The 25,305-nt window shown below is 50.3% G+C and overlaps 8 protein-coding genes across 8 annotated transcripts; 4 read left to right on the top strand and 4 right to left on the bottom strand.

The window, feature by feature from the left end:
- Positions 1-948: 948 nt before the first annotated feature.
- BDZ99DRAFT_84831 (uncharacterized protein) lies at positions 949-1,575 on the bottom strand. Its single transcript, XM_033728962.1, has one exon. The coding sequence runs from the start codon at positions 1,526-1,528 to the stop codon at positions 986-988; it is 543 nt and encodes a 180-aa protein (XP_033573716.1). The 5' UTR covers positions 1,529-1,575; the 3' UTR covers positions 949-985.
- A 1,114-nt stretch (positions 1,576-2,689) lies between these two features.
- BDZ99DRAFT_84746 (NAD(P)-binding protein) lies at positions 2,690-3,887 on the top strand. Its single transcript, XM_033728958.1, has 3 exons — positions 2,690-2,847; positions 2,909-3,667; positions 3,772-3,887. The coding sequence occupies exons 1-2, from the start codon at positions 2,802-2,804 to the stop codon at positions 3,562-3,564; spliced, it is 702 nt and encodes a 233-aa protein (XP_033573715.1). The 5' UTR covers positions 2,690-2,801; the 3' UTR covers positions 3,565-3,667; positions 3,772-3,887.
- Positions 3,839-5,693, top strand: BDZ99DRAFT_448264 (alpha/beta-hydrolase). The gene is made up of 4 exons (XM_033718055.1): positions 3,839-4,331; positions 4,471-4,581; positions 4,642-4,733; positions 4,781-5,693. Exons 1-4 carry the CDS (start codon positions 4,106-4,108, stop codon positions 5,312-5,314), a joined length of 963 nt encoding a protein of 320 aa, XP_033573714.1. The 5' UTR covers positions 3,839-4,105; the 3' UTR covers positions 5,315-5,693.
- Positions 5,694-6,602: 909 nt separating this feature from the next.
- Positions 6,603-8,411, bottom strand: BDZ99DRAFT_84825 (HET-domain-containing protein). Its single transcript, XM_033728961.1, has 2 exons — positions 7,811-8,411; positions 6,603-7,754 (listed from the first exon to the last, which is right to left on the bottom strand). Exons 1-2 carry the CDS (start codon positions 8,211-8,213, stop codon positions 6,706-6,708), a joined length of 1,452 nt encoding a protein of 483 aa, XP_033573713.1. The 5' UTR covers positions 8,214-8,411; the 3' UTR covers positions 6,603-6,705.
- A 739-nt stretch (positions 8,412-9,150) lies between these two features.
- BDZ99DRAFT_84768 (beta-lactamase) lies at positions 9,151-10,764 on the top strand. The gene has a single exon (XM_033728960.1). The coding sequence runs from the start codon at positions 9,223-9,225 to the stop codon at positions 10,432-10,434; it is 1,212 nt and encodes a 403-aa protein (XP_033573712.1). The 5' UTR covers positions 9,151-9,222; the 3' UTR covers positions 10,435-10,764.
- A 390-nt stretch (positions 10,765-11,154) lies between these two features.
- Positions 11,155-12,027, bottom strand: BDZ99DRAFT_573477 (uncharacterized protein; the record flags this gene model as incomplete). The annotated part of the gene is made up of 2 exons (XM_033728300.1): positions 11,599-12,027; positions 11,155-11,564 (listed from the first exon to the last, which is right to left on the bottom strand). The coding sequence occupies exons 1-2, from the start codon at positions 11,780-11,782 to the stop codon at positions 11,155-11,157; spliced, it is 594 nt and encodes a 197-aa protein (XP_033573711.1). The 5' UTR covers positions 11,783-12,027.
- Positions 12,028-17,557: 5,530 nt separating this feature from the next.
- Positions 17,558-18,748, bottom strand: BDZ99DRAFT_448259 (HET-domain-containing protein; the record flags this gene model as incomplete). Its single annotated transcript, XM_033718054.1, has 2 exons — positions 17,558-17,915; positions 18,018-18,748. Coding segments are annotated over 2 exons (1,089 nt in total), but the record flags the coding sequence as incomplete, so codon positions are not given.
- Positions 18,749-23,292: 4,544 nt separating this feature from the next.
- On the top strand, positions 23,293-25,292 carry BDZ99DRAFT_523316 (uncharacterized protein; the record flags this gene model as incomplete). Its single annotated transcript, XM_033725796.1, has 4 exons — positions 23,293-23,412; positions 23,463-23,512; positions 23,566-24,505; positions 24,630-25,292. 4 exons carry the CDS (start codon positions 23,293-23,295, stop codon positions 25,290-25,292), a joined length of 1,773 nt encoding a protein of 590 aa, XP_033573709.1.
- Positions 25,293-25,305: the final 13 nt, after the last annotated feature.

Raw genomic sequence — 25,305 nt, 5'->3', positions numbered from 1 at the left:
ACAGCTAAAGGTAAAAGAGAGCGTACAAACTCATATCCTGGTACTGTACCGGTAAATAATATCGTATGAAGCGGCCCAGGTATTCAGAGGCTTTTCAGATCGGGTGACTTTCATCCCATAGATACTCTAGAAAATATTTTGAAAGACTCTGAACCATGACTTCCAGATACACGGAACTTATGTCATAGAGCTGTAGCACTATACCGTAGTCGCTCCGCTCACCCTAGCCCAATATCCACCCATATACAATACACCTGGAGAGCCACTCGGACCTCAAGACATGTACTCGCACTATCTTCATAGAGGTGGTACGCGCTGTACATCATCTTCAAGTTCAACAGGTCGACTGGGCCCGCCCCGAGCTTGAAAAGGAGGTGTACTACATCAGGTTGACCACTATACAGGGCCTGGATCACCAAAGACGACGTATTCTTCGGCAGCCCAGTCCCCTCGACATTGAATTTGAGACCAACAATCAACCAATGGAGGAACTCCACTTTTCCATTGGACGCAGCATCTTTCATCGACTCGTTGCGCAAAGGCTCTGCCGAGGGAGAGTGTACGTCCAGCCCTCGGTCTATGAGGTACTGAGCGATATCGAAATTGCCACTACCGGCTGATTCGACAAAATCTCCGTATCCCTTGCTCCTATCATTAATGTTATCGCCATATTCCAGTAGTATGTCTGCAACGTCGAAGTGTTTCCGATTAATAGCGAGATTGAATGCATATATATATGCCTCTTAGGACACAGCGTAGTCGATGCACCACGCGCCAGGAGAGCGCGTACGATATCGCAATGACCGCGGCGACATGCGAATCGCAGAGGGGCGAATCCGGGATATAATTCGTCATTGGAATCCAATGGGGCACCGGCATCCAACATGCATCAACGCAGTACAGCCATAATCCGCAGCCACTCAGCAGATTTCGCGTTTCACCCGACTAGCCGCTGGCGCACGACCAGTGTATTTGTCAAAGAGCCTCATTGCAATATCAGAGTCTTTGGCACTGCCGCCACAGCTGCCCATCCAAATATACGAGTGGAAGTATCCAAGTCGTATCTTGGTTCCAAAAGTAGCTCGACAACGTCTGGGCGTCCACTAGCTGCTGCAATGTAGATTGAGGGTCTCTTTTCGTGCATAATTCTGGGGACTCGGTGGATGTCGGCGCCTTGGTCTAGGAGTAGCCGGACTGTGTCACTATGACCCGCATAGCATGCTGAATGAAGGGGGCTACCAAAGTACTTTGTTTCGAAGTCGATGTCTGCTATGCTCGACAACATGCTTTGTTGGACCTCATCATAGCGTGCGGCTATTGCAACGAGGAGGCTACACTGGCTTATGTCTATTCGACTCTCTTCATCGTCTCTCCAGTCGCGAGGAAGCATCTGGCGGTCGTAGTAGGTGTCAGCCATTAAACAGCTGAACATGTTTGTCGCCTCCAGATTGCCAAGTGCAGTGCGGCATACCGCTTTAAGCACTTCGTTTTTGGCCACAGATTTCTCGCATTCGGCAAATCGTGACATCAAATCTTCGACGACGGCATGAATAGTCGTTGCGAGCTCAGTTGTTGCTCGAGACCCACATGCTAGCCGTTCTACTGCGAGTTGGGCTCCGAATTCGGGATGTATCTTGCGCCATGATGGCTGAAACGCGTATACGACATCCTGCAACCGCTGTCTTGTAATAGTTTTCGTTACTTGAATGTCGAATTCACCTACATGGTAATATCATGAGCCAGGGCAAGGAAGCCAATAGATGTGAATAGTGCTGTACCTACTATTTACCAGGCGCAGACTTAAGGCTTCCAATATTGTTCCTTGTAGCGCTGCCTGGACAATGATGTCTCGGAAGAGGACTAGAGGTAACTCTGAGATATCCATAAGAAGAGAACTTGATAGAGTCGGCCTTCAACTTCAATTGAGGGTATGAAGGGACACGTGTGGCGTCTCACGCCTCATGAGGTACAACCAAACGGGCGCGCTACACTACGCCGCACACGCATGTGTTGTGATATCGGCTTCCACAATGTATCCTTGTAAGATGGAAAGAATGTGCCCTGATTCTGTCTACACTCTAATGAAGGAAAAGATGAAGGAGCTCTCAAAGTTGACGATAGAAGAATGTCCCAAGACTAGGTAAGAAGTATACAGTTAGTGCGAAGACTGGCTGAGTCATCCATAGCGATTTAAATTTCACTTGTTCTAGGTATTTGCTAGGTAGTGCGGAAATTAAGAGAGCGTATTATAACCTAACTAGACCTGGAACAGACTTGACAACCCTCTTTGAGACGGCTTGAGGGTACTTCTTTTGACTTTTGCTTCTCCTCAAATCCAAATTCAACCGTCACACTGTAGATATGCTACTCTATCGTGACGTCGTATCCAAGAAACAAAGTCCCTCCACCGTCCAATCGGCCTGTAATCTGCCATCCTGGAAGATTCATGATGACAAACTCGGCTTTCGATTTTCAGCGACGACTCTAAATCCCGCACAAGAAACGGCGGGAATGAAGCAAGCCAATAACGACATCTCGAAAGTCCTCTTTCTACGTTTCAGGGCCGATAGGAAGTGATAAAGGCAGTGCTAGCGTCCGATCTCTGCGGCTCGGCGGGTTGTCACTCCGCATTTCGAGGTGGTAAGACCGAAAAGGCGCCGCTGATTGGTCAAAGTGGAATGTGTATATATATCTGAGGTGGAACCTTCGCTCTTTCTTGCTGTCAATCTTGAAGACATCAACGGATCCTCCCTTCCAGAAACAATCGGACCTCCAAACCTCTTCACATCACCTCCAGCAACATGTCGTCAATCGCGAAATCCAACATCCTCGTCCTCGGCGCAACAGGTATTCCATCTCACTCACAAGGCCTCTTCCTTTTTCTAATAATACTAACAATATCTTATAGGCGCCACCGGCCTCATCTTCACCCGCCTCGCCCTCAAACAATCCCCATCACCAAGTCTAACCCTCTTCGCGCGCTCCGCCGCCCGCGTCCCCTCCGAATTCAGCGCCTCCTCCCACGTGCGCATCGTCGAAGGCGCGCTCACCGACCCCGCCGCCCTCTCAACCGCCATGAAAGACGTGACCACCGTCGTCTCCTTCCTCGGTGCCTACCCGACTCTCCGCGCGTTCATCTACCGCACCAAAACCACCCCCATCGCCGACGCCTTCCCAAACGTCTTCAATGCGATGCGAGACGCGGGGGTCAAGCGCATCTTCGCGCTGTCAACGCCCGCATTCGAGGTTCCGGGCGAGGTGAGAGGTTGGGGGTGGTATCTGAGTATGAAGCTGCCGCCGTTCATGGTGCCGCAGGGGCACGCGGAGATGAAGGGGATTGCGGAGCAGGTGGCGGCGCAGAAGGATCTGGATTGGACCGTGTTTCGGGTGCCGTTTTTGGAGAGCGAGAATGGGGGGCCGGAGAAGGAGGTTGTGGCGGGGACGTTGTCGCCGGAGTTTAAGGGGAAGACGGCGCTGTCGAGGGAGGGGTTGTGTAGGTGGTTGCTTGGGGAGATTGAGAAGAGGGAGTGGGTGAAGAAGGCGCCGATTTTGGGGAATGCGTGATCGAGGTCGGTTTGAGTTGGTGGCGGGTTAGTCGGGGTGGCGTTGGACGTGGCTGCGATGAAGTAGTCGGTACCGGAGGGTACTTTCCTATTGATGGCGATTGGTATGGTTTTCCGGAATTATACATTTTAGCGTTACTTCTCTCCTCAGTATACCTTTTTCAATATCAAATGGCTATTCCTATCAGTCCCTGCTAATACCTGGCAGTTAGTGGATTGTGGGGTACAAGGCTCGGAAGCGGGGAACCCATGATTCGAAGTTGCCGACAGGTCGTCCTACCTAGGCAGATCTCCTACTCAGAAATCATCCAGCACGATAATGCGAAAGCTTGGTTACGCAAAACGATATCCACTCTCGGGCTCAGAACGCTTGCGGGGTCCCGGGTGTTGCACAATATCCGGACTCGGTGGGCGAAGGGCGGTTGTTCATAAACGCATGCAGGAACCGCCGCATTCCCTTCGTAACATCATTGGAGCCAAATATCCCAGCCGCTACTCTTGGAGCCTGACTCATTGACAGGTTCTTCGTTAACAAGTCCATCATGTCTCGATCCACAGCACACGACGCGCGCAATGTCGAGCTTCGTAAAGCATTCGTGGATCCGTCTGTAGCACAATCAGTTTCCATTCCGACTGCTGTGATCATTGAGACTCGTTGCAAAAAGAACAATGTTGCTTGGAAAGTTGAAGACATATCCAATAGCTCGGGCGCACGCATACATTGGATTGGAGATCGTTCAGCGCAGAAAGCGATACTATGGTTTCATGGTAAGAGATAATCTGGTTGCAAAGACTGACATTCCCTAAGAATCGGCCGGGCTCAGCGAGCCTACGTGTCACATTCCCCATGAAAGCACATCGAGGCCGTGGTAATAGACTACTACCTCTGATACTAACCTTAAGTTAGGCGGCGGCTTTGGACTTCCCCTGTTCGATGGACATGTGATATTCCTGATCGAATGCCAAAAGCAACTGCAAACAAGAGGCGAAAACGTAGTAATAGCCTTGTTAGAGTACAGTTCGTACTTCCTTCACGCACCTAAAGCTTCGAGATTAAAACTGATGCTTAATCGCGTAGCTCTGACGACGGAAGCCAAATACCCAACGCAGTATCAGCAAGGCGCAGAAGCGCTGCGGCACGTACTTTCGAAAGGCTACACGGCTAGAAATGTGAGAATCGTCCGCAACGTTGCGACACACCGACTGATGGATCGCAGGTCGTAATGGGCGGTGACTCCGCTGGTGCCAATCTTGCGCTGGCAGTCATATCATCAATTATGCACCCTCACCCTGACATCAAACCTCTCTCTCTATCCGGCCCGTTAGCTGGTCTTCTACTCAACGGCCCTTGGGTGACCTTCTCGACTGATGCTAAGTCTTTTCAAGATAACGCTGCGAAAGATATCCATGGCGTTGACGGACTGCACTGGTTCACGCGCAAATTTGTGAACGACGATGAGAAGAACAACTACACCGAGCCTCTGGGTGCGGATATCTCATGGTGGAAAGACCTCCCCGCTAAGGAAACCATTGTTCTCGCAGGAGGACACGAGCTCTTCCTGACCGATGATAGAGAGTTTGCTTCGAAGCTGAAGGACGCGGGAGTGAGCGTCAAATACGTTGAATGTGAGAACGAGGTTCATATCGATTGCTTCCTCGATGCACAGTTTGGCACTGATCCCGGGATGATGACATTTGCGACTTGGGAGTGGTCAGTGGATGTGTTCTCCGGGGTTAAAGGCAAGCTTTGAGGTAGCCCAGAGCAAGATGTTTCCAGCTCCCCTAAATCTATGATCTGGAATTTCGTCTAAGGCCTGGGGAAATCATGGATATCATTTTTATGTATGTCGTGTTGAGAATATATTCTGTAGTCGCTATTTGTGGTTCCTTTGTGAGTCGGCCTATTTCTTTGACATACGATATATCGGTATTAGAACAATGAAGTGAAGCCAGGCTGTAGGCCAATCGCTGGGACGTCTTTAGATGATAAAACTATTGAGGATGGAGAAAAGGTTGATGGAGAAGACTGCAGGGTATGGTAACAGATTTAAAGGGACTTTCGCATAGTCAGCCCGACCTTGATAAGAGGACTCTCAAACAGAGTTGAAGGAGCTTAGGTAGCTATACTAGATTCTGTAGATTCTATGTTATCTTTGCTTTATTTAGGCTTAAAGTCTCTCCTATATATCGAGGACTTTGAGGATACATAGCACCCAATGCTCACACGTTGCCTCTAGAGAGATTTTCATGCAATTAATGCCCTCGCGTCTTTATACAAAACACGTACCCTGTGGGCGTAAATTTCAAGGCTAGAACCCAAGAATCGTTGCCACTTAGCTTTAGATGAGAATAGCAGCCTTCTCGTCTACTCGACCCTTTAATACCTGTCCTAGAATTACCACAATGCCTCCGCTAGGATTTTTTTTTTGAATAAGCCCGGCGATGATCTGGAGGCAAGGAGGGCAAGAGAAGAGAAGTCTCTTCACGAATATGCTCAACTAGAGCTTATACGAGTATTAGTGAAAGGGAGAGGTTTCTACCCATTAAAGAAGCCCTAAATAAGAGTAATGGCAGCTCTAGTGCCACCACTTTGCCAAGAGACAGTATTTTGTGTCCAAAATACACCAACACGCCTGTATCTTTTCCCATCCGCAGGTCGCAAAACCATTCCAAAATATACTTTCCTCTTCACACGCGCCAACCGGCCAAGTTTCATCAACAGAGTTCCGTCATTCCTCCCTCCGTCGTCCATCAACCGCATCTTAGCATTAGGCGTATCGTCCCACACAACCATGGCCATCGGGTCCTTGGGGAGAACATCAGCCTTCAAGATCAAGGTAGCACTTTTCAGACGTCCAAACCTGGCCTCTGGGGACAGGGGCTCAGCGACGGCAGAGACGACCTCCGCAGTCACGTCGGTCAGAAGCTCAAATTGAATTGGCTGCTTAGCAGCTATCCAGGACCAGCTCGGTGCTAAATACTCCTCTTCGTCGTCTTCTGGCGAAGCATCATCCTCTTCGTTTGGTTGCTTTATCCAAGCCAGCTGTATAGGCAGACACTCTACCCAATGTCCCGCAACGTAATCACCACCCCACAACCCTTTGAGATAGGTGGCGATACCGGCCAGCGCTGGCAGCCGATCTTATTGCACTGTGATGAATCGACTGCTGAACGCAACCATGACAGTGGTCCATAACTCGCGCTGTTTCGTTGTCATGGCCCACACGCTCAGAACGCCTCGTTCCTTTGTCCAAAACTCTGAATCATAGACTGGAGCGCTTATCAAAGGGACTCGCTTTGCTGGCCCACGATAGCGAGTCAGATTGGGGAACAACGGCTCTAGTTGTATCTCCTGGCACCGCCAGCGGACGTCGTCCGGGCCGAAGACGAGGAGGCGAGGAGAGAGCATGTGCTCTTGAAAGGCCCAAGCACGAGTGTCGAGAGGCCAAGGCCTCCCTAGCTCGGCGGGTCGTTGCCCTTCCGGGCTTTGGATAGCAAAATCAACTGCTAGCTGTTCCTGCCTCGTCCAGTCGCGATAGTCAACGGGATATGCCTTGATCTCCTTCATCTTACTGAACGCTATATCCTTCTGTTCCTGGCTGGGGACAGCTAGAACTTTGCCAAATTTGCCATCCGGAAGAAGGAAAGGAAGCTCGCAACCCTCAGGGGCACAGGGCTTGCGGAGGAACCCTTCGGTGGCAGCGGCGGAAGATGATGCTGAGATAGTGAGGGTAGCGTTCGAGTAGATTCTTCCCATTTGGCTGATTTCTTTGTTTTTTGAGGTTTCGTCATCTTGGACAATGCATAGAGCGTCCACCCATATATACCGAATGCCTAATTTGCGGGTTACAAGTATAGCATCTTGGATAGTCTGAGACAAGGTTTGTAGAGCGATACCGGTCATGTTTGCTTGTAGTGTGTCTTTGATGGTCATGACCTGTGGACCTCCCCAGCAGTAGCTGAGCGCAACGTAGTCGCCCCGCTCGTCGGGGGCGGACATGTGAACTTTCGGATTTTGATGGAAGATGTCAAGGACGGTAGTCGGGAGAGGGGGAATCTTCGTGTTTGGGCAGGACGCGTGTTTCGAAAGGCAGTCAAGTAGCTTACGTTTCGCCTCCTGTAAATGCCGTTCTCCGAACATGTCGTAGGATTGGGGCAAACATCCGGTGAGATACTTCGAAGAAGGGTCCCCTGGAATAAATCTCTGTCAGCATTGTGTTCATCTGGAAAGTATTGCCAAGCCTTACCTGGTAACTGGTAGATAGTCAGGTACCGTTCATCAAATGCCACGTTACTGAAAACAAACCCTATCGAGAGGATGCTCAATGGGTATCCTTTGACTTCGCTCTGTACGGAGGGTGGGGATTTCTGTGCGCAGACTGCTCTCACGACACAGTCCTCTTCAGGGTCAATCTCATTACCCGGATTTTTCGGCAAGGAACACCATGTCGGATAAAGCACCTTGCATAGCGGACAGCCATTCTTCATACCTGCCAGCATTGCATGCTTGCCATGATAGCGATAACCTTTCTTAGAGCCCAAGGCCTTCAAGCCTTCTACGGTCCCGAACATGGATATGCATGGGACACAGAACCGTTCCCGCGCAAAAATCGGATCGATCTCGACGGCTTTGCTGTCAGTATTGCCCATCGCCGCAGGTTTCAATGTAATAGAGAAGTCGAGGGTGTTACAATCCAACTTTGTGAAATGTCAAGTACTTTGAATAGCCAGCGAGCTGGCTATCGTTCGGGAACGCAATGATAAACGAAAATGTCAAAATCCTGATCGCGAAGTAATAAAGATAGGTGTACAAGTTAAACCCTCAAAAATGTGAGGTGCAAACCTCAAGATCCCGAAGTGTTTGATTGCGATTCGATAGGAATAGATACATACTGTAACGATCCATAGAGGTGCCACCAGGTCGACCTCCTGGCAGATCCTCAGGGACGACCGCGACGTTGGTACTCAGCCGTAAAGAAACATGACTAAGTGATGCACCGGGACCGGGCGCCCTTGAGGCCGAACCTCCGACTTCACTTTCCCCACTTCATCTCTTCTCCCACGTCTCTTCTCGCTTCTCGCTATCCATGCTACCACTACCTCCGTACCGCACTGCCGTTGACTTAGCGCTCTTACGCTGCTCGTCTCGCTATGATTTCAGCTGACTCAAGTATTTGAGGACCCCTATATTTCCATTACTGTCGTGGGCAGCTGGCACCCCGCCCAGGTGGTCATACCGCATTGACACATGAAAATAGCTACCAGGTGGACCTAAAGGCAGATCCTCGGGACCTTAATCCTTCTCTCACGAATTTCACTCGTTTTTCTGGTAGTGCGATCTCGCTAATGAGTCAGCATATTCCATCCTGTGCAGCTCAACCGGAAGGTAATTTAAACGATTAAGGTTACCGCAGCCCGGTTAAATTCGGAATTAAATGAGTCACCATAACTAGGATCTGTTACCTATGACACCGGCACACCGGACCCAAAGGACACCGGACCAGAAGCGAGTCTTATGTCCATCGGTGTTCGAGTGGACGAAAACAATATAAAGCGGGGTTTGATATTCCACTCCTGCCAGTAGTCTTCAAAGCATTTCTCTACCGATATTCTCTCTGTCCCTCTCTTCCACCAATCCAAGTTTAACTGGTCGCTCACCATGACCGACATCGAGACTAGCTTTCAGGCGGCCATCGACGCTGGCAAGATCAACGGGGTCGTCATCTGTGCCACCGACGCCGAGGGTCGCTTCGTCTACGACAAGGCGCTCGGGGAGCGCACCCTGCTATCTGGCGAGAAGCGGCCGCAGCAGCTCGACGACGTGCTGTATCTAGCCTCAGCCACCAAGCTGATCACCACCATCGCCGCCCTTCAGTGCGTCGACGACGGCCTACTGACCCTGAACGGCGACTTGTCCTCTGTCGCACCCGAGCTCGCCGCCAAGCAGGTCATCACTGGCTTTTCCGACGACGGCGAAACCCCCCTGCTTGAGCCGCCGGCCCGGCCCGTCACGCTCGAGATGCTGCTAACGCACAGCTCCGGCATCAGCTACGACTTCATGAACCCGCACGTCGCCAAGTGGTGCGAGAAGTTTGACTCTCTACAAGGAGACGGGCGCCGGCCGGTCGAGGAGGCGTTCAGCTACCCGCTTGGCTTTCAGCCTGGTACCAGCTGGATGTACGGCCCCGGGCTCGACTGGGCCGGCCGCGTAGTGGAGCGGGTGACGGGCCGCACATTGGGCGAGCACATACAACAACGCATCTGCGACCCGCTCGGTATCGACAGTGCACAATTCTACCCGGTCACGCGCGAGGGCTTGCGCGCCCGTCTCGTAGACCTCAACCCGCAAGACCCCGACGCCCTTGGCCGCGCCGTGCTGGGCGGCGGCGGCGACATGAACAAACGCAGTCGCGGAGACTTTGGCGGCCACGGCCTGTTCATGGCAGGTGCCGACTACGTCAAGGTTCTGCGCTCGCTGCTAGCCAACGACGGCAAGCTGCTCAAACCCGCCACTGTTGACGACATGTTTCAGCATCACCTCAGCCCTGAAGCGACCGCGGGGCACCAGGCTGCGCTGGCCAGTCCCATGGGAGTATTTTTCCGCGTGGGCACCGACCTCGGAATGAAGGCCGGCCACGGCCTGGGCGGCTTGCTGACGCTGCAGGACGTCGATGGCTGGTACGGCGAGCACACGCTGACCTGGGGCGGTGGCTTGACCCTCGCCTGGTTTATCGACCGCAAGAACGACCTGTGCGGCGTTGGGGCAGTCCAAGCCGCGCTGCCGGTTGACGGTGAAGCGGTGACCGCGCTAAAGCAGACATTTCGTCGCGATATCTACCGCAAGCACGCCACGTGGAAGCAGCAGCAGTAATAGCATTGGGAATTATGAGGATGAAAATGGGAAAGTATAAAACGACTTTTACTATTTCGTTCGTTCGGTAACCTTTTTAAAGACCTTGGGACGAATTAAGTAACCTCAAACTTGTGTGCACCCCTAGGAACGCAATTCCATGCCAAGCCTCATGCGCGTGTAATGATCTAAGAAAGACGTCACCAGATCGACCTCATGGCAGACTCTCTGCTCTGCCCCGAGCCAGCTCGGACTTCGAGGTGAATGCGACCACAGCAGCCATAGAGTAAGAAGATTAGCGGGTCGTAGCAAGTATAAGTACATGTCAAGTCCAAAGCTTGCGCGCTTCGTTCGCTGTATAATCACAACCTCTATTGGCTGAGATTCAACATACTGGCCATTCATGCCATCTGGCCATGATACATACTGGGAATACATCTCCAGTTTATCGGTTTCGCTACTACTGTTGATGAAAATCACCTCGGGCCGCTTCTTTGAGGGCAGCGGCTCCTCTAACAAACCCTCTTTCCCTCCTAAAACCATGTCGAAGAATGCGGTGGTAAAAGTCGTTTGAATACGACGCATACGTGAGCCGTTGATCGCACCCACCAAAGTTGCATTTACGCGTCCCCTCAAAACCAGTAGCTCATACCATAGGTCGACGTCAGAGAAGCCCAGGTGATGGGAGCCGTTGACCCCCAGTTCCTCCCACCATGCAGTCTGGTCTCCTTCAAACCAAGTCTAGCTATACCCATAGACAGTGTCATCATATTCGTGTTGGCCGTCGCAAAGACTGAAGAAGGGTTTCTTGACATCGACGGTCTCACCGAAGAGAATGTCAATGAAAGCACCGTCATAATTGATCCCGGGGATAACGTCGTCGTGTCGAGAGACGATATCGGTGTCAACACTTCCGCCCATGGAGAATCCAAAGTGCATGTAGGTGGATATGTTGAAGGGAGCACGGAACTCTTCGACGAGAGGCGGGTAGAGCTGGAGCAGGGCGTCGAAATCGGTCTTGCGATTTCTGTTGACTTTGTAGAGGAGAGTGTCAATGGCCCAGTCGTAGTCAATCGGAATTCCGTACACTCCGCCGCCTCCATACGGTATCTTCAAGTACGGTGGCCCGCCCGGATGATCGACGCACAGAACTGTGTAGCCTTATGAGGCCATGTCTGAGGTAACCATCGTGCCAGATGAGCAGGGCATGCCTGCGCCGGGAGAGAATAAGAGCGTTGGATACTTGTTCATTCTCATGGGACCAGGTAGGACGGGTGGCTGCCATTGGAGATGGAGTCCACAGCTTCTGCAACTCGCCGTCGGGGATCCTCCATCCTTTCTCAATCAGATGGGCTAGCTCGAAGTCCATATACTTCAAGGAGGTTTCTGCGGTCGGCGCTCTGGCCGCTGAGTACAAGATAGTCACCACGATGAATTCGCCAGTGTTATTTGACCTTAAAGCGCGACAGGATCGTCATGAGTGGTGTGATTGAATACGTGCTGTGTCTTCCCCACATGGTATCTGCCAGACGGCTTCGGGAAGAACACTTTGTCGCTCGCGGCGGCTACAACCGCCACGAAAATCGTTATAAGTGCCGAAGATATCATGTCGAGAGCTCAGGAAGATGATGAGAAAGAGCTCTGAAATTCTCAATGTGCCCATAATTCTGGGGTTGTTGGTAGCGCATCCTGCGGGCGGGCATGGTTACCTAGATAGTGACCTTCCCCATTGGCAGTGATCATCCAGCGGACTTGGCGGTCGATGCTTTGGCGAAGAGTCGTCGATTTGGAGTTTGAAGCGTCCTTGAGATGTCTTCATTCCTGAAGTTTTTTACGGAACTTGATCGATTATTATAAGGGGAGGGCTAATCGTACACCCCCTAACGAATAGTCGTACACCCCCTAACGACTAATCGTACACCCCCTACCCCCCTGTCACTTCACCGCCTTCTAATTGGCTCGGAGGCTTGCTCCGGAGCCTCCGATTGGCTCGCTTCACTTGTTCACTAATTCCAGATGCACTCTCCAAATACAGCGGCGAACAGAAGCAATTAACGCATGCTCCTCCATCTACACAATACACTCACCATGGCCCTCCAGCCGCCACCGCTGGCGTATTACAACTCCTTGGAGGAAGCTGAGGAAGCGCTTACACGGCATGCAAAAGAGCAAGGCTACGGGCTCACAAAATACCGTTTAAAAACGGATAAGACAATGGCGAAGGCCATGAGGAAGATATGGTTCCGATGCTGCTTTGGAGGCAGCTCACTGCCTACAAACCGCGTGCGTAGCATATCTACAATCAAGAAGGAATGTACAATGTACGGTACGCTCACTCGGCAGCCTATGAATATGGCAGGTGAACGTCTGTGGCTATGGGAGACGACAGAGGCAGCTCATTTAGGTCATACCAGCACCCTTAAAGCCACAGCAGTACCATGCAACAGGAAGCGCACGGCATTAGTAAACAAGACAATTCGAGATGATCTTTCTAGTGGAACAAGGCCTACGGAAACCTATACAAAGCTACTGAAAAGGGGGGTAACTATCACTGTTGTAGACATTAAAAATGAGCGACAGATATACCGGAACGAGCTTCTTGATGGCCGTGCGCCTATACAGGCCCTCCTCTATACACTGGAAACCTCTGTATTCCCTGTAGATAATGGCCACGGGAAGAAGTATGTATATAACTATACAACCGACCAAGAGAGCCGTATAGATCACCACTCAGGTTGCAGCACTACAACCTAGGATCAACAACTCATATGCCAGAAAGCTACTCTCCGAACATCAGCTGTAGAGAACCCAGCTGAAATCTCAGCTGTAGAGAACCGAGCTGAAGCCTCAGCTGTGCAGGGCTCATCTGAACTTACTAGCGCGCCACCCTGGGGGTGGCCCCCTTCCTTCCCCTAGTATATATACAACTAGCTAGACGTCTATAGAAATCAGAGTTCACATCAATTTCAACCTGAGTTCACCTCTTCTTTGCGCATCCAGATTCTATCGAGATTCTACAGTCTAACTACAATGTTATACTGATGGACTGCACATACAAAACCAACAAGTTCGGCATGCCCTTCTTGCATATAACCGGCGTTACGTGCACAGGCAACAACTTTAAGATTGCGTATTGTTTCATTCCGAGAGAGAAGGAGGCAAACTATAACTGGGCAGTACAGCAACTCTACGAGCTCTTTCAACGCTATTCTATCCGCCCACGTGTTTTTCTAACAGATAAGGAACAAGCTTTAAGAAACGCGCTATATAAACAATAGCCTAATGTCGCACGCCTCTTGTGCGTATGGCACATTGAGAAGAATATTAACACCAAGCTAGCTGAGGTATACAAGGATAAACCGACATTCCCTATAGGCCATGCTGATGCGCCGATGGAGAATAACACAGAAGAACAGAAGGCAGCCAAGGAAAAGAAGCAGCAAGAGAAAAAGAGTGAATTTATCATCCGTTGGAGCGCCATGCAGAAGCTAGAGGACCCTATTCAATTTAATAAGGCCTGGAACAAGCTAATAGATGATTACGAGGAGAGGCCTAGCCTTGTAGATTATATGGAAGAGGAGTGGAAGTCGTGTAAGTGGGCCTGGGCTACTTACTACACTCGACGAGCTCGGCATTTTGGAACAACGTAAGTGTCTGCTTATGTCCTATTTCTCAATCAATTTTTAAGCTATCTTCTTGTCCTCTTCAGCGCTAGTTATTCTGCATGCTAGCAAACCCCTTATAAAGTTTAGGCTTCAAATTCGCACGCTTTGGTGTTAAGATTTGGGTCCAGCAGATGCAAATTTAGGTGTATAATGCTAACCGAGTTTCTCGCAGTGTTACATCACGGAACGAGGGCGCGCACGGCCAGCTCAAAGGCTTCCTCCAGGTGTCAAATGGCCATCTATTCGACGTGCTACTCAACATCCAGAACCTCATTCTCAATAGCAAGGCTAAATTTGAGGACCACAAGGCAAAGTGGCACGCAAGGACTCCGCATAATGTCAAAGAGATTGAATTCCGTGATCTATTCCAGAAGATTACACCGCAGGCTCTTGCCATCCTCAAGAAGCAACTTAAGAAGGCCAAGTCATCTAAATACAATCCTCTTAACTGTACTCATACGTTCACAAATATATACGGCATGCCATGCGCTCATAAGCTACACAATTGTCTACATTAGGCGCTTGCAAACCATCTAGATCCCGTGCTCTATATACAACCGGAAGAGATAGACCACCATTGGTGGTTTGCTCGGCCAGGTATACAACAACCAATCATTCCGTTTGGTCCATTTGAAGAAGTACAAGATCCTGCTGTTGTTGAGCGTCGACGGGGCCGCCCTGCTGTTGAGAGGAGAGGCCACCATACGTATAATAGTACACAGAGAGAGCCATCAAGGTTTGAGATTGCTTTGGGTACAGGTTTAGCAGCTCGACGTGGAGGTGAACAGGACGGACAACAAGGCACAGCTCTACGACACTTGCCAGCGTCTTTACAGCAAATTCCGGCCATCCCTGTCCGTCAGAATGCCCCTCAGTCGACGGCTACACCTGCTAGGACTGGTATTGATATTTCTCAAATTGATCCGGCCCTTCTTGAGCCTACGGCAGCACCTACGGCAGCACCTACGGCAGCATCTACAGCAGCGTATACAGCAGCGCATACAGCAGCGCATACAGCAGCGCATACAGCAGCGCATACAGCAGCGCCTACGGCTACACCTACGGCTGCACCTACGGCTGCACCTGCAGCTAAGAAGCGCGGCCGGCCGCCTGGTGCAAAGGATAAGGTACCACGGAAAAAGGCACGAGCTCAGAGGCAAGATAGTGCTCAGTCTCAACCTCAGGTGGAACAAGAGGATGACCGTGCGGACATTCTACGACAGATTGCAGCTCTACAGGCACGTATAGGAGGATCTCAGCGTCCACCCGGTGTCGCTGTAGGCACTGCTGAATTATCAAGCCGGCCGAAGAGCCGTAGGAATGTTCTAGGGCCTGCAGAGTATCAATTTGAGAGGGAGGCTGAGGCGTATGTGGATCAGTATGAGGAGTAGGTGCAGGCGGCGATGCTAAGGGGCCAGGCTTGATGCAAAGGAGCCGTAATAAGGTGAGGTTTTGACAGGTTTGGCATGCTTGTAGGCACGTAGGCACTTCTAGACCTAGACTTAGACTAGGTGGTGATATATAAGCTCGTACGCGAGCCCGTACGGAGGCTATACGAATTGGAAAGGCTATATAGCCGTACGTGAGGCTATAAGTAAGGCTATATATACAGCTGCACAAACTGGAAAGAATACGCCGCAAAATGGAGAGGCTATATAGCTATGCTGATTTGTATAGCCTCACGTATAGCCTTACGTACAGCAGAGATGCACGTGCAGATAGACGTAAAGGTGAATGTTCGGAGGCCTCCTGCCGGACCTCCGAGCCAATTAGAAGGCGGTGAAGTAACAGGGGGGTAGAGGGTGTACGATTAGTTGTTAGGGGGTGTACAATTATTCGTTAGGGGGTGTACGATTAGCCCTCCCCTATTATAATGGGTCCGCTTTCGTCGAAAGCGAAGACCACCAAAGATAATCACGTGGTAAGCAGAGCATATCGAATATAAGAATGCCGCACTTATGATTGACTGAAACGAAGACACGTAACGTGAAACTAAAGGGAGGAATTCTAAGAAATCATTCGAGTTGACACCGGTACGCTACCATAAGAGATAGCTCAGCAATTTTATCGACTGTTTAAGATAATCAACTTCCACGTTGTTTGGATTCCGAGAACGCCCTGAGGCACCACAAGCAGTGCAGAAGCGTTCACGAATCTCTTTGACGAGCCACTGTAACCTCTGTCCATCATCTCTTTTGACTCGTCTTCCATGAAATAAGCGGTATCATTGTCCACCGTAGATCGTCAATGCCTGGAATCTGATCGCAGTCGGTCTGCCCAGACATCATTAAGTGGAGATAACAAGGTCCTAGTAGCGAGTAGCTACCGTCGCCGGGCAGCGCTCGGAGCAGTTATGGTGTATTAGCGCCGGCAAAGAAAGCCATATGAATCCCGAGCTTTCCGACACTTCCCCCATGGAATATACCAGGGGCTAGGCCTAGATATCTATTCGTTGTAACGAAAAGCACTCATCGATGGAGCATCTTACAAGCAATCTCGTAGAACGACCATCCGAGCTTAGCGAGGATGCTGAGCGTGGAGTAGAATTGCTTCTGAAAATGCGATCACGTTCGTCGAGATCGTAACCTTCGTCCAGATGAGCTTCTCTCCATTTTTGGAACATTTTACGGCCAGCATCGTCGGTTTCTACCCCTGGAGTCCTCACTTCGGACAAACATCTTTTACCCGGGTTGATGACGAACTCAAATCCTAGCTGTTCAGCGTAGTCTTTCAGGTGATCCAGGCTATTCATAGCGATCTTTGTTTCCGAAGACCCAGGTCCAAGCCATACAAGAACTCTGTTGGGACCTTTGCAGATGTGGCTCATGAATCCTACTTGGTGACCCTTCTCTTCATCGTTTTTTGGTCGATGCAGATTGGATCGACCTCGACGAACATACCCAGCAAGTCTTCCTCATGCTGGGCAAGACTCCAGCACAAACAAAATGCTATACGCTTTGCTCAATCTAAGTAATCGTAATTACATATTTGCCACCACCGAGGGCTTCCTCGTATTCCGTGTTTGCGTCATTTTCCCAGGGCGTCCGGAAAATATCTAGCTCTCTGGTGCCCCAGCTCATAAACAATCCAAAGCGCTCGAAATGACCTCTGCTTTTACCACTCGGTTGTAGGATAAGTGCACGGACTTGCTTTGGAGCTGTCTGTGGCCCCCTCCAGTCTCTGAACAATATTGGCATACAATGCAAATTCTTGCCCGTCCCAACCAACTCGGGAGACTCGTCCAAAAAAAAGCCGTGCTGGAAAACAGAATTGCCAATTCGGATTGACGGAGGGGGTGAAGACTTCTCCATATCGAAGAAAAGCGACACTGGATAAAGCATACAGCTTACGCGGATATATCCATTCGAAATCTCCCCATGGATATCGCTCGCTAGTGGTTCAACATAAGCTTCAAGGACATCAACTGAGACTTTATCCTTGTCTCTTGGTTTGACTGGGGAGAAGAACAAGATCGCAGTATCTAAAGATGCCCAACTCCACGTTGGGGCACGCAGGGGACGTGGCCGTGTCCAAATGTTACCAGAGCCAGCTGGAGATTTCTGATATCTAATGGAAGAAGCAGGTCCGCTCGGCTCCGCCGACCAGAGGAGAGTGGTTGGTAGCTGGCTCCTCCAGAGGCCAGCGAGATACTGATCATTAATGACTTTCGACATCTCTTTGGCAACTCCGGAGATTGCAATGAGTTTGTCTCGAGGGTACGTAAGGCTACATTTGGAGTAGTTTTGGACCGAGTGTCGCCAACCTGTGTAAACGTCCAATGGTGTGGCTTTCCGAGTATTCTGGGCGTCTGTATTTTCAGCTGACATTAGATCTAGACTTATCACTGAAGGCAGAGCTCGGATATCATGACCCAACAGAGAAATAGTGGCAGCAAATCGCTTCATTTGTTGAGAAGCAGCCGTTCCTGGTTTCGCAAACATGGATGCCAACATGCTACCTGGCAAGGTCTCGCAGGCAGCGTGTCGACGGCATTCCCAGTAGAGCTGCAGTACGCCAAAGTGAATTTGTCGTGGCGATAAAAGCCTTTCTTGGAGAACCCACGCCCGTTTCGACAACGGCGCCCCGTCAATCCCGACTAGCCACAAGTTGCTGTCAATACATAGGAATTCTTTTTCATCGTCTTTGAACTTCATCTTGATCGGCTCCACCAATCTTTTGTCGCGCTGGAAGAAGCATCCGCCATTGCAGTCCGAAGAATCAATGGCAGCAATGTTCAGCCAGGAATTCTTGTAAACAAGACCCATCTTGGCAGATTCAGACTGCCATTCATGTTCGGAGTCCTGGTAGATACAGAGGGAATCTATCCAGATATATCGAATGCCCAGCTCCCAGGCCACTTTGACCGCATCAGCGAAAGTCTTTGGCAGTTCTGACACGAGCATTCCACCCTTCAAATCCGCCGCGGAGTTTTGCGTCAGGCTTATGGGCTGCTTGTCTCCCCACCGGTGGGACACAGTCATATAATGACCTAACGTCTCCTGGTTCTTTGTATCGTGGACTCTGAATTTTGCTTCAGTTGGATTCATGGGCGACTGAGACTCGGATGAAGACCCAACATCAAGCAGGCGGCTTGGGTACCATTTCTGAGGACGGCTGTTTGGGCAACACTCGGGGTGGTCTTTGATACAACGCCCTATCCACTTTTTCATCAGGTTCCAGGTATTCTCGCTATCAGTACTTTCTGAGATTGCATGATTGGTGCCATCGATGGTAATATGAGCCGCAATGCCTTCGGAGGGTTAGGATTCGACTGAAGAGAGCCATATCAAGGGTTTATAGTTACTCTCAAAAGGGGCTATTTGAAAATCATGGGTGCAGATGATGGTGTTTCTTGCGAGATCTTCCAGGGCTGCATCCTCGGTCGGGCGCTCTGTTGAAAGTCGGAAAGAAAGATTGAAATGATCCAAACTACCACCTTGCTCGATAATGCGATAGTAAAGATGATATTTGGTTAGCCAGAAGTCTTCTTCAGGCTCATTTGCGGGAACAATACTACACTTCAACTTGTGATATAGCTGAGCGCACAGTGCGCAACCTGCACGTCCAGATAGTTGGACGCCGCGGAGGCGGACAACGTGAAAACCTGTTTGGAGAACCTTCCTTTCCTGCACTCGACTGCAATCGAAAATAGACAAGCAAGAGTCGCAAAGCATGTCAGCAATGTAGAAACCTAAGGACTTTTTATGCGCAACTTCAAGTGTGAATGAACGATCGGGGACCGTGTGAATCGCTCGATCGACTATTGGGGGCTTGTGTTACCATAAGCCACCTCCCAGTTAGCAATGAGGGGCTTGTGTTACCTCCCGACTGGCAATTGTGGGGTTTGCGTTACTCTTCAATAATCGAGAAGCCCACTTGTTCCGAGTTCGTAGGATCCGCACCTCAACTACTGCCCCGCAGCTTTCTGGGAGAGAAGACGTCCTGTGAGGCGCCTTAGCGCTGGTTTACGATTAACCCAAGAGTCCTTCACGCAGTGGCAGACATCTATAGACAGACTCTTTTAAGAGGTTTCTATGATGTAGCTCCCAGTACCGAGTAACAGCTCTTGGGTCTTTACTGTAGTTGTAATAAGGCTTCCGATGCAAGGGCTATGGTACCCAGCGCCACTATCACACGATCTGAATTCGTATGGTCCATCAGTGGCTAAAATACCAAATCTCGGTTGACGAAGACGGTAAAGAAGGGATGGATGCTTTGAGAGGCGACATGAGTACAATGATGTACATACTGAATGAAATCTGGTCTATCAATCGCTAGGATGGAGGATAGAGGATGGAGAAGAGATTGATGGATCAGACGGGTTCTCGAGAAGGATGGAAGGAGCTCAGGCCAGCAAGACTCACGACTCGTGAAAGATACCCCGCGAGTAGTCCATGACTCGACGCCACTGCCTGGGAAAACTATCACTCATTGTAACAATCTTCAGATCATTTGGATCTCTTCGTACCTGTACACTTCGCCCTGAGAGTTAACATCTCTCCAAAATGCTTTTAGCAACGCACCGCGTTCTATCAACCTACGAACTCCTTGAACTGATTCTTCTCCAAGTCCCGCCAGCACGCATCCTACTCCACAGCGCGTATTAAGAACCTTTCGCTCTGTGATCCGTTCCTCAAAGCCGCTTCAAAAACTCATGGCACAAGCCAGCTCCAGCATATCTCAACCCAGTGAAAGGCTGGGGGCTGAACCCTATGCTATCACTCTTCGATATCGACTCCATTGCGTGGGACGGAGAATACGCTCATAGAGCACGGGTGTCATTCAAAACCAATCTCGCCGGTGAGAAGTTCAATGCTGGATCTGCATCGAAGATGCTGCTGACTCGGCCACCTTGCCGATATCTGGAGATTGAATTCATGGATCACGGAACGCAAAGCCGGTTCTAGGAAGCATTTTCCCAAGAACACTCTCGAGGCTACCCAAAGCTAAAAGTAATAGCACATATTTGGTCGAGTCAATATCTGGATGCATGCGAATCGGTGAGCTCTTTGCGGTGATAAAAGAAGCGAAGAAGAGGCCGAGAGCTAATCGGCAATGGTTGGACTATGACATGATGTCCGATATGCGAGTCTTGCCCTTTGGCACTAGGCAATATCTGCAGCGGTTCAGTAGGTGTACAACCACTCAACAGCGCCGAGCGTCATTGCGCGAGAGTATGACTAATGGAGTCGACGTCAGAGCTTGGGTTCATCCGGAGACTCAGAGCGGAGAAAATTCGTTTTCTCTTAAGAAGATTGAAAGATCACTGGAAGTCAGTGGAATGGATGGGCTTATCTAGTATTCGGTGTGCTATCCACGTAATAGTGGGTGTTAGATCATGTTCGTGCGGATGGCTGGGCTTTTATTGCTAACGTAGTCAATGGAGAAGGAAGTGCGAAGCAAATTATGGAATATGTGGTGGCTTCTTATTTACATGCTTCCATGCCAACCCATATTCCCTACATTGAAAGACGCGTGGGGAATGCGCATAGTCTCCTAGAATGCCCAGACCGCGAGAAGTAAAGCGAAAGAGCTACCCAATGGAAGGCCGGGTGTCCCAAAGCGGTTCGGTCCAGCGGCAGAGGTCGAGGTCGCGACCACGGACGTAGACGATGTTGGGGATTTTAGAGCTGTACTTGCTGGCGTAGTAGCCGCAGTCGCAGGCGACGAGCCGCTACTTGGAGGCGCTCCGGAGGCGCTGGAAGGCGAGTGGCCAACCGTTTCGGTATAGGTCTCTGTGATTAGGCTGGTCTTTACGGCGACGATGGTGACTGGATCTTCGGTAATCGTGATTATACCGCTAATGATCTTAGTTACTGTCTCGTAGGCTGTTGAAGTGATAAAGGAAGTAAGGGTAGGATCGCTGCGTTTGCGGAGTTGACGCCGGGCGTTTGCATTTACTGTAACCGTCTGTGATAAGTAGATTAGCTTCTCTTCGGTGTGCCATTCACAATATAAAGGGTCTTAAGAAAAGGTCGTAGATAAGACGACATGAGAATATCAGGAACGCGTAGATGGCATAGAATCGAATTGGAATCTGAAAAGAAAACAGATGGATTACCTCCGTCACTGTGAGAGACTGCACTGAATAAGCTGTTGTGGTTCCTGCTCCGACAGTCACTGTTGCGGCGGTGCCTGTTGCCCCGGGTAGGAAGGACGTAGACGTAAAAGTAATGGTTGTCTCGATTGACGAAGTTACAATTGCAACTTGCGGGTACCATATGTGGCGCGGGCTCCCGTTCTCCCAATCCGACGAAATCTCAGCTATATTGTCGCTTCTTATGGCGAGAGATAGCCCTGAGTTTGTGCCAGGAACGAAGAAGGCATACGATCCATCATCGTATTGAGTAATCTGCCAGCTCCCGATTGGGTCCCCTATGAAGGGCGAGACATACTGGCTGGGATACATATGTGGGACGTAGTCATCCGTGTTATTACCAGCTACTGCTAGGATGTTGTTCAAATTGTTGTATGCGTGAAGGGTGTATTCTCCCTCGATGGTCCCCTTGATCAACTTCCAGATGGTCGCGCCGGTAAAGTGAGTACCAGCATAGCCGTACATTCGTATGCCACCTGCATAGTCGATTCCTAGTGTTTGGTCGGTCGTGCCGGCCAATGTTAGGTCCTTGTTCTGGAATACCAGCCAGTCGTCTGTGTTAATCCCGGAGGTCGCATTTGTCGTACTTTGTAGGAGTAACAACACAGCCAGAGCATAGGTAATTGCGCATCGCATGGTTCCGTGAGGCGGGATCCCGCAACTGAAGTTTGAGGATTAGAAGTAGAAAAAGTTGATACTTGTCGCTGTTGCGCCTTGTAATCAGAGGGCATGCGTACTTAAAGTACCCGAACACTCGAATAGCAACGAGGCTGAGCCACGCACTATCACGCAGGATTTGGGCTAGGCAGTGTCGACAGGGATAGTCTACCCTTGAATAAAAGAATCCTAAAGCCAGGTTTCGCTAGAATTTAGTCTTCTCTAGCAGGCGATGGTGACTCCGCTACTTCTCAAGCTAGCTTAATCGCATCGGAATCTTTTAATAGATACCTTCATTTCTGGTAGTTTCGTAGTCTCTGCGGTTGAAGATCGCATGGTGTGCTGCTAGCCAGGCAGTGGGATTCGAAGGAAGGAAACTCATTTGCGACCATGTCGCCGTCGGAAATGCAAGCGGAGACACCCGCTACCTGTCCTGACTAGGAAGGAAATCCGGCCATGCCCCATTTTCTTCTTTAAGTCTTCCAATCTCCGTACAAAGGTACAGGTGAAGCTACAACACCTTTTGGTGGGGTTGTCCTCCCACATGAGGTCAACTGCAGGCTCAGTGTACTACGCCGCAGAGGCGCAGCCATGCTCCGCACTATAATGCTCACCCCTCGTCCGCTTTTCCTCTATAACATACTCTCAACATATACTTTACCTATCTTTTGGTGCCAACAAGTACTGTGTCGTTATGGAACGAGTTAGCGCAGATGTTCTCTACTACATTCTTCAGAAGGCATGCTCCCCGAGAAAAGTTAGTGTTTGCCTAGGTCGAGGACTGATAGGACGTCGTGGTTTAGATCTGGTCATTTGATCGACCCAGCATTCTCAACGCGACGCTTGTATGCAAAACTTGGCATCAAATAGCTCAACGTATACTAGAGGGCGACATCGACCACATCGTCCTAAGTCCAGGGTCGCACGCACGCAACGTTCCACTCTTCCAACGAATTGAGCATGACTTGCGATTCCAGCAACGGCTCCATCGCATTTGTGTCTCGGACGTCTATCGCTCAGGCTTTCTTCCAGTCCATCGAATCGAAACTTTTCCGGATTATCGGTTCCGAGATCTCAATCGTGGACAATACGGGTATCTAGAGCGTCGGAGCGACCTCACATGGGCACAGCTCAATCAACTCGCTGCTCTGATTCCAAAGCTGCCGCTTTCGAGCTTCACGTACGTGCCCAGCGCAGCGACGTCAATGCTCAGGATGGCTAATGCTTAAGCAGTTGGGCCGCCAAGCCCCGTGTTCCAGAGTGCATCCTTGACGCCTTACGCAGACATGCCGACTGCCGTGTACATTTACAGCTCCGGGCTGAGGATTTCGGAGATCGTAGTTCCGGGGACATCACCTTCCCTTCTATACAGACGCTGAAAAGTGTGTCGGGTTTGCGATCGATTGCGACACATTTAATGAGTCTCGGAGTAGTGGTGCCAGCTTGGGACGACGCTTCGAACGAGAATGGTATACTTCGATTGCTTGGAAAACTGATATCGGAATCACCGCTGAGAAGTCTTCAAATCCATGCCGCAGGCAGAATCTATCCACGACACGAGTGGTCACCGCACGATGACGATGACTTTACTATCCTCACGGACTTCCGCTGGATGACTGATTCCTTCGATTCCGCTCGAGGTCCGCTACGGCTAAGAAAGCTAGGCCTTACCAATATGTGCATGTGCGGCCCTGACCAACAGACTCTACTTCATCTTGGAGAAGTTCAGCTTGGGAAGTGTATCTCCTGGAAGCATCTCCGGGACGTTCATTTCACCTGCCCAACTCTGCTCGGCGTTATTGCGTCCGAGGATGTCCAACTTCAAGCCTTGACACTTCGACTTGATACATCTTACCTCCAGGTAGACAAGTCATGCAGAAGGGAGCCTGACTTCGATAGTATTAGATCATTGCTGTTTTCGCAGTTTAACCTGGAATATCTTGAGCTTTGGAATGGCCTCCCGGTCATAGCTTCTGGTGACGAGGAGACCGACAAAGATCTGTTCAGCCACCTTGGCCGGTCCTTACGCTCTCTTACACTTCACGAGAATGAACCGGGTAATTTGGGCCCATCTCCCAGGTCTATCATCAGCGTGATGGCTTTGAGGTTACTAGGAGAGGCTTGCCCTCGTCTCCGTGACCTCGCTATTGATGTCCCTTATAAGGACGCTGAGGTAAGCGCGATTTTTTAAGATGTGTGGAAGCGCGTCAGATACCTGCAAACAAGGATGCACAGACCGTGACGAACACTATATCAGTTGTTTAGCGGTAGTATGGCTGACGATATAAAAAATACAGCTGCTCAAATACCTACACTGCGTCTCCAGATCGTTGTGGTTTATTAGAAACCTCGAGCTTCTTGTCGAACTGGAGAAATCCAACCAGAGTACTTTCCGAGAACCAGTCTCCGACCAAAGGTGCCGGCAAATTTGGAACGATCTTCGGTCGTCATCGTCCCGCCTTCGCCTAGAAAAGCTCACTGTGTCTGTTGGCGCGATATTTTCCAACGAACGAAACAACGATAGTGGCTCTATGACACGTTGGCAACGCAGATTCCTGGTGGAAGAAGAGAGGGCCTCAGATGAGAAAACCCAGGCTGTGGTCAAACGCCTAGAGCTGGAGGAGTTTGAAGAGCGTTTACGACATGACCTAAATGCGACGTACGGTTCAAGGACTCACCATACCTTACTATGCTTCAAAGACATTGCGGTAAAAGGCTCTCAAACCTGGATCCCACCTCCACGCAGTGACCTACTTGCGCAGAGTATGCGATCAGCCGATGGCCCTCCACGTCAAGTGTTATGTGTCAACGAACCTCCGACTACACATCCACTATTTGCGTTTAGACCAGATTTCTTGTTTGCAGCCATACCTCCTCCAACTCAACATTATCGACAGACAAGGAGAAGAAAACCCCAGGGAAAGCTGCGATCTTTGCTCCCGAAAGATGGCACTTCCTAGGCTGCACCTTAGC

Source organism: Mytilinidion resinicola (assembly GCF_010093595.1).
Source record: "Mytilinidion resinicola strain CBS 304.34 unplaced genomic scaffold BDZ99scaffold_15, whole genome shotgun sequence".
Classification (NCBI taxonomy): domain Eukaryota; kingdom Fungi; phylum Ascomycota; class Dothideomycetes; order Mytilinidiales; family Mytilinidiaceae; genus Mytilinidion; species Mytilinidion resinicola.
Note: the sequence above shows the minus strand (reverse complement) of the source record. Positions and strands in the feature narration are given on the sequence as shown.